Genomic DNA, 13,873 nt, shown 5'->3' on the forward strand with positions numbered 1-13,873 from the left:
ATATAAACACTTTCTAAATACAAACACTCGTTAGGTAAACAAATATAGACACTTTATACAAACACTCGTGAGGTAAATAAATATAGACACTTTATACAAACACTCGTGAGGTAAATAAATATGGACACTTTACACAAAAACTCGTGAGGTAAACAAATATTGATACTTCATACAAATACTCGTGAGGTAAACGAATATAGACACTTTATACAAACACTCGTGAGGTAAACAAATATAGACAGTTTATACAAACACTCGTGAGGTAAACAAATATAGACAGTTTATACAAACACTCGTGTGGTAAACTAATATAGACAGTTTATACAAACACTCGTGTGGTAAACAAATATCGACACTTTATACAAACACTCGTGAAGTAAACAAATATAAACACTTAATACAAACACTGGTGTGGTAAACAAATATAGACAGTTTATACAAACACTCGTGAGGTAAACAAATATTGAGACTTTATACAAACACTGGTGTGGTAAACAAAGATAGACACTTTATACAAACACTCGTTAGGTAAACTAATATTGACACCATTCTTACGTGATCACCAATACAGACGAATCTGCCGGCGAGAAAGGGTTGATACAAAACTTTCGTTTGGATCGAAAGTAAAAATCATAATTATATTGAGAAATTTATGAAAACTCCCACCTTCGAATGAACAAAAGAACAACAACCTTCACAACAAAACACTGCGTTATGAAAGGTCCGTTTTTCGTGTATTTTACTGTATTTTTCATGTCCATTAAAACTTGCAGATCGATGTCCGTCATATTTTTTTGTGTTTAGTGAAATATGATATATTTTAATTAACTCCCCCAATGAAGACATCCGCAGCCTGTGGACATTTGTGTGGCTCGAGATATTGGAAACATCTACGTTGCACACCTGGACTACACAAGGACATCAGACACAGGTGGAGGCCATTGAACCCATCATACCCGCACAACATCAACACCACACTAATTTATCAACACAAGATCTAAAAAAAGAAAATGACTTTCAAGATGCTTTGAAAATATTGCAAGCTGACGTGGGTGGCCCTGGTTCTCAGTGAGATATGGACGCTCAATTTGACAATCATATCTTTCTTATGTCTCATTAATTTTGTTTTTCTTTTTTATAACGTGTGTGTCTTGAAATAGTCTCTTAGGATTGGAGAGACGTGAGACGTAAAACAAAAACAACAACAACAACAACAACAACAAAACACGTGTGAGTCTTTCATGAAGAAGCTGCCGAAACGAGGAAGAAGATTCTCGTATTGCGGCTTCACTGTGCCAGGTCGAGGCATGGCCGAGCTTTTGGAGTTTGCACAGCGCCTCCCGTCACTTCTGGAAGCTGAGGCGAAACGTGAGGCGAAGGATGGAGAAGGGTCCCTCAGGGGACCGTGGATGGTGGCCGACGTGCTGTGTGCGGTGCGGACACACGATGTGCTCGGCGTGCAGGTAAAGAGCCGAAGGGTCGCCACGTGCACCTTCAAACCTTAACTTTACCTCCCCGAGAATGCCGATGTACACTTCGACCCAAGCGGTTTCACACAACCTTTTGTTAATCCAAGCTGACGAGCTTTACCAGTGACGGCATTTACAGGTTACACGTCCCGTTAGCTCGTACAGTGTGATTTGAAAATTCTAATTGGATGAAGGGTTACTGACATTACTTCGGTCGCATCACAATTATCGAAACGGTATCGAAAAATTATAAACTTACACATGCAATTTTGACTCTTCAACAAAAAAATCCTGGCCCATCCTTGCTTCCCTTCTCCTCCCTCCCCCCCCAAGTCCTCACCCTTCTCCTCCCTCCCCCCCAACCCCAAGTCCTCACCCTTCTCCTTCCCCCCAACCCCAAGTCCTCACCCTTCTCCCTCCCCCAACCCCAAGTCCTCACCCTTCTCCTCCCTCCCCCTAACCCAAAGTCCTCACCCTTCTCCTCCCTCCCCCAACCCCAAGTCCTCACCCTTCTCCTCCCTCCCCCCAACCCCAAGTTCTCACCCTTCTCCTCCCTCCCCCCAACCCCAAGTCCTCACCCTTCTCCTCCCTCCCCCCCCACCCCAAGTTCTCACCCCTCTCCTCCCTCCCCCAACCCCAAGTCCTCACCCTTCTCCTCCCTCCCCCCAACCCCAAGTCCTCACCCTTCTCCTCCCTCCCCCCCAACCCCAAGTCCTCACCCTTCTCCTCCCAATATCAAGCCTTCATCTGCCCCACCCCACAAAGCCTCAACCTCCCCCTTCCAATGCTGTCCCATCTTCGCTCTCACCCTCCCGCTCATAAAAGCAAAGGGGCATTCCCACGTCAAAACAGAATATTTACCTCTTTCTGCTCCCCTATCTGGCAAACCTGCGTGACCTCCACAAGTAAAGTGATGCTTGAGAGGAAGGGTTCTCAAGGGTAAAGGCTAAAAGGTTCCAAAATTGGTGGTAAAAAAAAAAAAAGACTTTTTACAGCCAGTTTTTCCCTGCTGTGCAGGGATTGCCTTTTTCTTGAGGCAATGTTTTTTTTTATGGCCGGATGCCCTTCCTGACACCAACCATGGTCGCCTCTTACGACACACAGGGATATAGTATACCTATTCTAACCGGGGCATACACCGGGACCAGTACACTGGTTCTCATTTCGCCAACCTCGGAAGGATGACAGGCTGAGTCAACCCCCTAGTGTTGATTCAGCAGCCAATGGGACTTGAACTCAGGACCCTAGGATCCCAAGCCGCCAGCCTAACCACGAAGCCAACACCAGGCTCAAAATTGGTGGTAGAAGTAAATAAATTGTGGGTGTAGTCAGGCGAACTGTTCAACCAATGGGTGGAACTCGCAAAGACGCACGCACACACGGCCATATCTAGTGCCCAACTGTGTCTGCGGACGTCCTCCTGCAGTTGGGTTACTTTTTTATTAGGAGGTTGGTGGCAGGATTTGCACTCCAGCCACTGTAAAACCCTTCATTCCGCAAAACACACAAACGCAAAAAAAATCTGAAAATCCACTCCGTGGGATTACCTCCTGTGCAGCTTCCCTTCACAGGGCAGCTCACCGGATGACGGGATTGGGGCAAAGCCTTCGGGACCCCCAATCTTTGATGATAGGAGGGAAACCACGGAGTAACATCCCTGGGTCAGATTCCGGGAGAGTGTGTCGGAGTGGTGCTGAGGTGTCGTCCACCAGACGGCGGTCTCCTTGGGTTAACCTGAGGCGGTCCCTTCGGGTGGGTGCCTGGAATGTCCTATCCCTAAGAGAGGATGATCACCTGTCTCTGTTATCATCTGAGCTCAAGCGTTTGGACATCGGGATTGCGGCGAGATAATGGTGGGTGGTTACACCTACTATTGGTCTGGTCGCTCTGATGGTTATCATACCCAAGGAGTTGCTGTAGCTGTGTCCAATAAGCTGACCCCAATGATAATTGAGGTAACACCGGTCAACGAGCATATTATGAGATTAAGGATTCGTCACTCCTTAGGTGTCATTTCCCTGGTCTCTGAATATGCTCCGACTGAGGCGAGTGATCTCACCGTGAAGGATGCATTCTACGCCACGCTCGAGTCTGTGGTTGATCAGTGCCCCAGACGAGATACACTTCTAGTCTTGGGGGATTTCAATGCATCGACTGGAACTGATAGGGATGGTTATAAGATGTGTGTTAGTCCCCATGGGTCAGGAACTATGAACCAGAATAGCACTAAGTTCCTTGACTTTGCAAGAAGTCATGGACTTAGGGTGGCTGGTTCATGGTTTCAGCGCCCCACAAGCTCATCGCTGGACTTAGTATTCCAACGCTGGCGGTACGGCAAAGGAGATTCACCATGTCCTTATTGACGGTCGCTGGAGGATGATCCAGAACTGCAGGGTCGACCGGAGTGCTCAGTTCCTCAATACTGACCACAGGCTTGTTGTTGCAACTCTAAAGCTGCACCCTAAATTCTGGAGAATGGTACCATCCCAGCCTAGGTTGGATATTGGCAAGCTCAGGGATGAGAGAGTAGCTGAGAAGTTTTCGAACAGGCTGAGTGGACACTTGGGGGGTCTGGGTGCTTTGGGGGGTCCTGAAGAGTTGTGGAGTGCCTTCAAGACCACCATCCTTGATGTTGCTGGTGGATGTCTTGGAACTCACCGCAGGGCAAAGAAGAATTTTGTCTCTCAAGGGACACTGGATACCATTGACCAGAGTCGCAGGGCCAGGCTGAATGGCAGAGCTGAGCTGTTCAGGGAGCTGAGGCGTAAAACTGTACGTGCATTGAGAGTGGACAAGGAGGCCTATGTGCGAGGAATCTGTGAGGGGGTAGAGCATCACCTGTGTACATTTGATTCTCGTCCCGCTTACAGGGGAATTTGCGCATTGCGTTCATCCAAGCCCATCCCTCGGAGCACTGCAGTTAGAGCAGAGAGTGGTAGGCTCTTGATAGAGGAGTCTGAAGTGAAGGCCCGCTGGGCCGGTTACTTTGAGCGGTTGTACCAGGCTGATCCCCCAGCTGTCGAGTTGGACGTCAAGGGTGTTACAATCCTTGTTGCTGACCCTCGAATCAACTGTGGTCCACCTTCGCTTGTGGAAACACGGGCTGCAGTGAACCGGTTGAAACGGGGCAAAGCTCCAGGGATCTGTGGCATCCATGCTGAACTTCTCAAGGCTGGTGGAAATGCTGCACTCGTGTCGTTGCATGCAGTTTTGTGCTCTGCCTGGAACACAGGCATCATCCCAACTGATTGGAAGAGGGGCCTTGTTGTTCCTCTCTGGAAAGGGAAGGGTGATCGCTAAGACTGCAACAACTACCGAGGGGTGACGCTGCTCTCAGTGCCGGGCAAGGTCTTTGCTCGGATAATTCTTGATAGGGTTCACCACCATCTGCTTGAGCACCAGCGTCCAGAGCAGTCAGGCTTTACACCAAAGAGGTTCAACGATTGACCGTATCCTTGCTCTTCGTGTCCTCACCGAACGCAGACGAGAGTTTCGGCAGGGGCTGCTTGCAGCCTATGTTGATCTCTGTAAAGCGTTCAATTCAATGAATTGGGATGTCCTCTGGAGGATTCTTGGTCTTTGTGGGGTGCCACCAAAACAGATCGATCTGATGTCTGAACTCCACTCTGGTACTGAGAGTGCTGTGAAGTGTGGTGGTACCATCTCTGACTTATTTCCAGTTGTTACTGGAGTTCGTCAGGGGTGTGTCCTGGCCCCCACACTTTTCAGCACTTGTATGGACTGGATTTTGAGGAGGATGTTGGAGAGTTCCAGCTGCGGTGCATCGTTTGGGAATGTCAAGATCTCGGACCTTGATTTTGCAGATGATGCAGTCATCTTTGCGGAGACTTTAGATATCCTTTTGGGGGCCCTCGAGGTGCTGAATGAGGAGTCGGAGCCGCTGGGATTACGGGTTTCTTGGGTCAAAACTAAGATCCAGGCTTTCAGTGACATCTTGGATGCTGCTGTCCTGTCTGTGTCTGTTTGTGGTGAGGATTTTGAGGTCGTGGAGAGATTCACTTACCTTGGCAGTGATATTCATGTCTCTACTGGCTGTGAGTCAGAGGTCAATAGACGTCTGGGTCGGGCCTGGGGAGTCATGGATTCACTGGATCATGGGGTGTGGCGCAGCCGGGACCTGTGCGGGAGGACGAAAGTCCGAGTCTTCAGGTCCTTGGTACTTCCAGTCTTGCTCTATGGATGCGAGACTTGGACTCTGACCAAGGATCTGAGACAGACTTAATTCCTTTGGTACCGGGTCTCTTTGGAGAATCCTTGGCTATCGCTGGTCGGATTTTGTGTCCAACGAGCGGTTGCTGAGAGAGACTCGGATGAGATTTGTTACCTTCATCGTCCGTGAGCATCAGTTGTGGCTGTATGGACATGTGGCTCGTTTTCCTGACGCTGATCCTGCTCACCAGATTCTCTCAGCCGGGGAGTCTCGTGAGTGTAGGAGGCCAGTGGGCCGACCACGTGCCTCGTGGTTGCAGCAGGTTGACCATCATCTCAAGGAGATGGGGATGGGCCTGGCATCTGCCTGGGGGATGGCCAGACGGAGGCCCCTGGAGTACCGGCGGAAAGTGGACGCAGCGACGCGCTGTTCTGGCACATGCACCCATACCTGACCTGACCTGTAAGAGCCGCCACACCGCCTGCAGGGCTCCAAAATGGCTGCTATTAGGCCCTGCCTCCACGTACTCTTTCTTTGTTATCTTTTTCTTTTAAATATTTTTATGTTGTTACTGGGCTGCAAGCATAATTGTTTGCAGACTGCCATCTCCTGATGTTGTTATGTTGCTTTTACGCTTCGCATTGGAACACTCATTTGAAACCATTGGGTCAATTTGATAGCATTTATGATGGGGTGATTTCACATTTGTGTATCATCGGCTCTACGTCAAGGGCTGCATTTTAGGCCACCAGAGGCTGCCAGTGGCTAGCGGGCTGCGCAATAAAGAACCGGAATATAAACACTGATCTCCAAAACAAAATGCCGTAGCATCACTAGCTTACATCTGGAATGATGATGGCAGGACGTCGCTTCTCTCATTCTCTCCTACGTGGCTACGTCATTACATTTGTGCTGAAGTGCAGTGTTAAAGTGTGTTTTAGTTGCTCAAATCTTCTTTTGCATTACAGAACTGTACTCTACTGTCTTAATCCATAACTCTGGTTCTGAAAAGGGAGATATGTCCTCAAGGAAATGATGTGAGTGGAAAGAAATACAGGAAATCGGTATCATTAGAAATTCTAAGAAGGTTTGATGCTGGTTCCTTCCTTACGGACATTGCACATGACTGGCCTTGCGAATACAACAGTGATTATGATACGCAACAATAAAGAAACGATCGTGGTACAATGCCGATAGGAAGTCTACACCTCAAAATGTTCACATTTTGTTGCCTTATAGCCTGGAATTAAATTGCATTGAAACAGACTTTTTACAACTTTATTTACACATAGTAACCCACAACTTCCAAGTGAAGATAGAAATTCTACAAATTTCAGAAAATTAATGAAAAATACAAAACCAGAATATCTTGGTTGGATAAGTGTTCATCCCCCTGAGTTGATACTTGGTTGATGCACCTTTGACTGCAATTACAGCTGTGAGTCTGTTGGGATAGGTCTCTACCAACTTTGCACACTTTGATTGGGCTATATTTGCCCATTCTTCTGTGTAAAACTGTTCAAGCTCAGTCAAGTTGTGGGAAGCATTGATGGACAGCGATGTTCAAGTCATGCCACAGATTTTCGATTGGATTTAGGTCGGGGCTCTGACTGGGCAACTCAAGTACATTAACCTTTTTGTTCCTTAGGCACTCCATTGTAGCTTTGGCTGTGTGCTTCGGGTCGTTGTCATGCTGAAAGGTGAACTCTTCCGTCCCATTTTCAGCTTTCTTGCAGAGGGCAGCAGGTTTTCCTCCAGGATTTGTCTATTTTGCTCCATACATTTTCCCTTCTATCCTGACAAGTGCCCCAGTCCCTGCTGATGAGAAACATCCCCATAATATGATGTTGCCACCACAAAGCTTCACAGTAGGGATAGTGTTCTTTGGGTGATGTGCTGTGTTGGGTTTGTGCCAAATGTATCATTTTGCATTTCGGCCAAAAAGTTCCATCACACCACCAAACTTTTTTCTACATGGCTTCAGAATTTCCAGCATGGTTTTTTTTGCCTACCTCAAATGGGCACAAGGTAGGCTTTTTTGAGTTTTGCCTTCCTTCTTGCCACCCTACCATACTAATACAGACCAGACTTGGGGAGTGTTTGGGATATTGTTGTCACATGCACACAGTGACCAGTCTTTGCCATAAAGTCATGTAGCTCTTTGCCATTGGCCTCTTGGTGGCCTCTCTGATCAGTCTCCACCTTGCTTGGTCATCCAGTTTGTAGGGATGGCCTGATCTAGGCAGGGTCTTGGTGGAACAATGATGCCTTCCACTTCTTAATGATTGTCTTGATTGTGCTCCAAGGGATATTCAAGGCCTTTGTAATATTTTTATACCCATCCCCTGATCTGTGCCTTTCCACAACTTTATCCCAGAGGTCTTGTGAAAGCTCCTTGATGCTCATGGTTGAGTGTTTGCTGTAAAATGCATGACCCAGTAGAGGAAACCTACAGGAACAGCTGATTTTATTTAGAAACTAGAAGGGCACTCGGTAGAGTGCATACCTCTGCCACGCAATGCCTGATCCAGAAGAACATCTCGTTCCCAATACATTTGGCAAATATCATGCTTTTCAGTACTATATAGTTTTTGGCCCCCATCTCTCAGTGGTGAAGAAGCACTTAAAAAAATTATTGTAGCCGGATCCAGATCCAGATCTTCACCAAAATCTAATCAGTTCGTCCTTGTCACACACCCAACCTGTCCACCAAATTTAGTCCGGATCCGTCTACAACTTTTTGAGATATCGTGCAGACAAACAAATGCACAGACAGAAAGGGGTGAAAACATATTCTTCTTTCACCTTCGGTGGCAGAGGTAATAATAATAATACCATATGCAGTCTAAAATATTTATTTTCACATATCTCAGTGGTTTTAAAGATCCATGTTATGTGATGAAATAATATAATTTCCACTGAACTTTTTGTCTCTCGTTTCTATTCTCTTTGACGATTCTGTCGAAGACGTTATCCTACGTATGGTCGAAGCAAAGGACAGGCAATGAATATCCGATTACCTCTTTGTCGTGTCTTTTGTGTTGTACCACTTGTGGCAGAATGACAAGTCATTGCAGCCTTGGATCAAGCTCTGTAAATCGTGGCTGTCATCCACAAGGCATCGGTGAGTTTTGCTGCTCTTTGAACGATTACTTCCATATTATCTGCTCAGAGTGCCATTATGCTTTGCAGTTGCACGACACCTTGCTTATAAGAGTGATGTATTTGTTTCCACACACTGACCTTTTGTATTCAGTTGGCATTGAAAAAGAAAGTGTATATTGAAGAATCTCTTCTTCTTTTGCTGACCCCTCTCCCTTATGCCACTTATCCGTGCATGTGCAATGTCCTTTTCTTCCTGTTTCCCTCTCCCTGACTGTCGTCGTTTTACTTCTCCGTGAGCTTAGATTTGTGTTTTTCAAAGAAAATGTATTATGTTCAACGTTTGTATAAATAACAAGGTTGCAAATGCTTCATAGATTATATCTGAAGACTGATAATCATATCTGATGTTTCTTTCACCAATACAGTGAGCATGCCCACCTTCTTCCAAGTTACCAGTTTTTCCTTCCTGAGAGTTTCCTTCTGTATCCATCTTCTCCACCCCATGAATCCTCCAATACCTCTCATTCCTCCCCACACCCTTTGTTTGTCAAGGTCTGCCTCTATTTTGTCTTTCATCCCTGCTGTTGGTGTCCCCCCCCACCCTCCACCTTCCCCTCACGACTGTTCCTTTTGTCCTGTTAAGTCCTCATCCATTCAGTCTTGTAGCTCTTCCAGGAGCCTCAACTCTGTTTACAAAAAAAAGCAATTTTATAAATGTCAGATTTAATTTCCCACCCAAAATATTATTATTCCATTTTTCAGAAACCCCTTGATAAGACAAACAAAATTGTATATTCATGTGTTTCTTGTCCATATTCAGTGGACAGGGTCTTACCTTGCTAGCTGCACTGGCAAGGGACTGCAGTCCACAGTTGCTCCTCCAACATGGTTCTGCTTGGATCCGTTCTATAGTGCCAATTTTGAAGGTCAGTATGGATGTGTTACACCCTCCACCTCCTCTGCCACCCAACTCCCCCCCCCCTATTTAACTTGTATCTTGTCCTTTTAAACGTTTTTTTAAATTCAACAAACAATATTACCTATGCTTCCACCTGGAACCTAGTTAAGCATCAATACAAGCATGCTTCTCTTAGAACTTCTTTCGTAAGCACCACATGGCTGTGAGGTAGAATCATTGTGCTTCTTCTTCGTTCATATGCAGCTCAAGGCTGCGAGGTAACATCATTAGCTGAGGGCACACCTGTGCTACTGATGCAATGCCCTCTGCTGGTGAGGGTGGGGATTTGGAGTTTGGATGTAATTTATTTGTTCAGGATGCCAGCGATAGATTGCCTCTTCAAGTCTGCGCATTGAACAATGTAAAACCTCACTGAGGATCTGCATACGGACTCTGTGTCAGTGTCACTCTGTCTCTCATACACACAAACCAATTGAAATTTCCTCTCCTGAGAACTGGCAAAGCTATTCTTTCATTTAATTGATAATCAAGAGGTTCAATAAATCTTTCTTACAATTTCTGTTATGGACGCATCTCAGTAAAATATTGTTAAATAAAATGGCTCCAACTACATTTTCTGCTTTCTATAGTCTTCTGTAGCAACCTTTTCATTATTATCTTGCCAAAACGAAGTTTTTGCAAGATATGTTCGTCAGCTTGTATGTTTTTTTTTTGTTTGTTTGTCTGTAATCATGTATAAAAAATTCTGCAGAGCACAGTTATCATTGGAAATTTTTGTTACTTCGCATATCAGAGGACTATAGAGGTCCCTTTCAGTGCACAAAATTTTGAAGGTCAAAGGTCAAGGTCACTTTGTCGCAAATCAGGGGAGTCGACGAAACCCTTATTTTTCGAGTAATTTTGATCGGATCGTCTTTAAACTTCATGGGAATATAGTTCATGGTCTGCCGCTCAGCTGATTAATTTTTGGTGGCGATTGGCCTTGACCTTCATGGTTAGCGCCTGAGGTCAAACATATTTGACCCCAAGGTCAAATTTTCATGTTTTAGGAACCATATCGTGTAGTACCTCAAATTGAACACCTCGATGAGTGCTTTTATTTCTAGATATGTCAAGCTTGAGACATTATGACGTCATTTGGTGACGTTATGAGGTAAAAGCATATTTTTCATGGTTACTCTGTAGAACGATTCTCATCGGAATCTCTCGTAGGCAGATATTCCTCAAGGAGTCTCTCCTGGTGGATAGCAGCTCTGTTCACCTCAGTGTGACCTTAAAGAAGTCACACGTGGTCACCTTTTGGCAAGATACGGGTCACCCTGCGGGTGACATTGGTTTATTTTTATTTTTTAATACATCGTCAAAGTTCGTGGAAGAGCTCGTATTCGTATACTGAATGGATCAGGACACAACAGGACAAAAGGAACAGCAGAGAGAGAGGGGGGGACACCAACAGCAGAGCCGAAGGCCAAGGCAGACGGAGGCAGACAAACAACGGGTGTGGGGAGGAATGGAGGGCAGGATGCGTGGGATGGACGAGATGGAAACAAGGGAAATCTCAGGAGGGAAAACTGGAAATTTGGGAGGGGTAATGAAGGTAGAAAAGATCATGTTTTTTTTGGATTGGGGACGATCTGAGATGGTGAACAGCTGTGTTAAAGACCTGGACGGAAGGATGAGATTGAAGAGGATGTGGACGTTGGTTCCACATGTGGGGGAAAAAAAGAGGAACAAATGAGTGTAGGTGAGTAGCGATCCTGGATTTAGGTAGTTTCACCAGAAGGGGATTGATGGTGGACCGTGTGAGCCCAGCAGAAACCTTGGGGAGGGGGGGGACAAAGCACGGAAAGAGGAGAGGGTGAGGGACCAGAACGGAAGTGGTAAAAGACAGAGAGACCACAGACCTGTCTGCAATGGCGAAGTGATAGGCCTGTAGACTCAGCTTCATTGCTGGAGATTCCAATAATCATAAAGGCCTTGATTTCCACGGCGTCAAGCTGAGCAAGATGTGAGGCAAAACATGGGAGCAAGCCCAGAGGGGAGAGCAGTACTCCATCAAGTTGTGGATGAAGGCCTTGTGGGTGGATAGGAGTTCAGATGTGCCAATGGAAGGAAGGACTTTGTACTATGGAGGATACCTAATGGGTGGCTGCCTTTGGAGGCCAGCTTTGAATTTTTATTTTTTTTTGGAATACAATGTTGAGGCTCGAATGAGAGCGAACACACATAATTTACAACAAGGGGAGCAGGAGGCAAGAGGGACAGGAGAGGGAAGCCCAAAACAGTGGGGAACAGAGACATGAGGCGATCTGTGGAAGGGAGCAGGATGGGTTGAGGTACATGGGGTAAACAAGGTAGACACTACAGGGACTTTCAGGTCCTTATACTATTGGGACTTTCAGGAAGGAAAGCAAGGAAATTGAAGCAGGTGGGCTTGGGGTGGATTAATGGTGGCAGAGAAGATCATGGTTTTGGATGGGGGAAGGTTAGAAATGGTGGTGAACAGCTGTTTTGAAGAATGAGAGGGAAGAGTGGGATTGAAGAGAGTGTGGCAGTTTGTTCCAAAGATGGGAAAATGAAACAGGAATGAAAGTGAAGGTGAGCAGTGATTCTTTATCTTGGTAGTTTTTCCAGAAGGGGGTTGCTGGCAGACCTTGAGCACCCTGTGTAAATATGCGGGTTGGGGGGTGGGGACGTATCACAGACAGAGCAGGGGCAGGGGGAGGGGGGCGAGGTCGAAGAGGAAATGGTCGAAGACAAACACCACCAACCTTCGTTTGGTGAGAGTGAGAGACCCAAAGACAGCCTCATCCCGGGAGATACAAATGATCCTCAATGCCATTGTTTCCACAGCGTGAAGCCGAGAAAGGTGGGAGACAGGAGCACCAGCTCAGAGGGGAGAGAGAAAGTACTCCATCAGGCTGCAGATGAAAGCTTTGTATGTGGTCAGGAGCTCAGGCGCGCCAAGGAAGGACTTTGCACGGTGGAGGATGCCCAGTCGGCAACTGTTTGCCCAAGAAAGATAATGGCTGAAAGTGAAACCTCGGAGCTTGAATGACTGAACTTCCTAAATAGTATTATTATTGTTAGAAAGTAGATAGGAGTCTTTGCCAGACTGTCCTTTCAGAAAGGGATGGTGAAAATGATGTTTGTGTCAGTATTGAAAGACATATTCCAGGAGTTTGACCAACTTGTATTTTTCTGAATGTCTGAAGAGAGGGAACAGGCTGCTCTGTGCCTGTCTGAAGGATGAGGGATGTACTGGCAGATGGTGGAGTCATCAGAAAATGGATAAAGAGGATTTTTTTCAGTCAGAGATCATTGATGAATATCAGCATAGGATTGAGCCCAGAAGACTACCTTGGGGCACTCCAGCCTTGACGGGGAGAGGAGATGAAAGGATTCTGTTGAGTCACACTGTGGCTAGGAGAGTAGAGTAAGTCATAGAGACATGTGTGGAGTTTTTCTTGGATACCATAGGCAGAGCGTTTGGAGAGAAAGGCGGGATGCCAGACTGTATCAAAAGCTCGAGATATGTCCAGAGAGACGACCTGATCTCATGTCTGACATTGAGGGCCTCTATCCATTGTTGGGTAAGTAGAAGCAGCATGTCCAAGGTAGAGAGACCTCATCTGAAACCAAATTGGTGATGTGAGATGAGGTTGTTGGTGAAAACGAAAAATTCCATGACCTTGCTGATTAATTAATTATTGGATGTAGTTAAGGGGATCAGTTTTTGCATCCCATTTTTTTTTTTTTTTCTTTTTTGTAATGTGGTGGGGATAGTGGATTTCCATGCACATGGAAGATGACAGGGTGAAAATGGCAGAGAAAGAGGATGTACAAGAGTAGCAGCAGAGCAGGTTTTTAGGACATGTGAGTTGATGCTGTCTGCTCCAAAAGCAGAGTCAGAATCAAAGGCTAAAAAAAAAAAAAAAAACTTCTCCACCTTCTCAAGTGCAAAAGATAGAGTCCAGGAGCAGTTGGGACTGACAGGGAAGGATGGGTACTGAGATTGAGGGGATGGGGACAACATTTGGATGCAAACACAGAATTGAGGCATTCGGCTTTCTCACGAGCGGAGTTTCCTGTGGTGCCATTTCAAGAGTGGGAAGTGATGGAAGGGGTACACACACCAGAGACAGACATAAGATGCCACCAGGTTTTACATGAGGGAAACAAGTTTGAAAGTTCATTCTGGAGGTTGGA

General features: G+C 46.0%; 1 protein-coding gene across 1 annotated transcript in view; it reads left to right on the forward strand.

Annotated features, from left to right (window-relative positions):
* The first annotated feature begins 340 nt into the window (after window positions 1-340).
* LOC147012833 (proline-, glutamic acid- and leucine-rich protein 1-like) overlaps window positions 341-13,873 on the forward strand; it is a 49,949-nt gene continuing 36,416 nt past the window's right edge. The window contains exons 1-3 of the mRNA XM_085854102.1: window positions 341-1,463; window positions 8,700-8,764; window positions 9,566-9,671. Of these exons, the coding sequence (XP_085710228.1) occupies window positions 1,242-1,463; window positions 8,700-8,764; window positions 9,566-9,671 (393 nt within the window). The 5' untranslated portion in view covers window positions 341-1,241. The remainder of the gene's footprint in view (window positions 1,464-8,699; window positions 8,765-9,565; window positions 9,672-13,873) is intronic.

The sequence above is a fragment of the Eptatretus burgeri genome, chromosome 14 (assembly GCF_056783735.1).
Source record: "Eptatretus burgeri isolate ZD-2024b chromosome 14, Ebu_testis_v1, whole genome shotgun sequence".
NCBI lineage: Eukaryota > Metazoa > Chordata > Myxini > Myxiniformes > Myxinidae > Eptatretus > Eptatretus burgeri.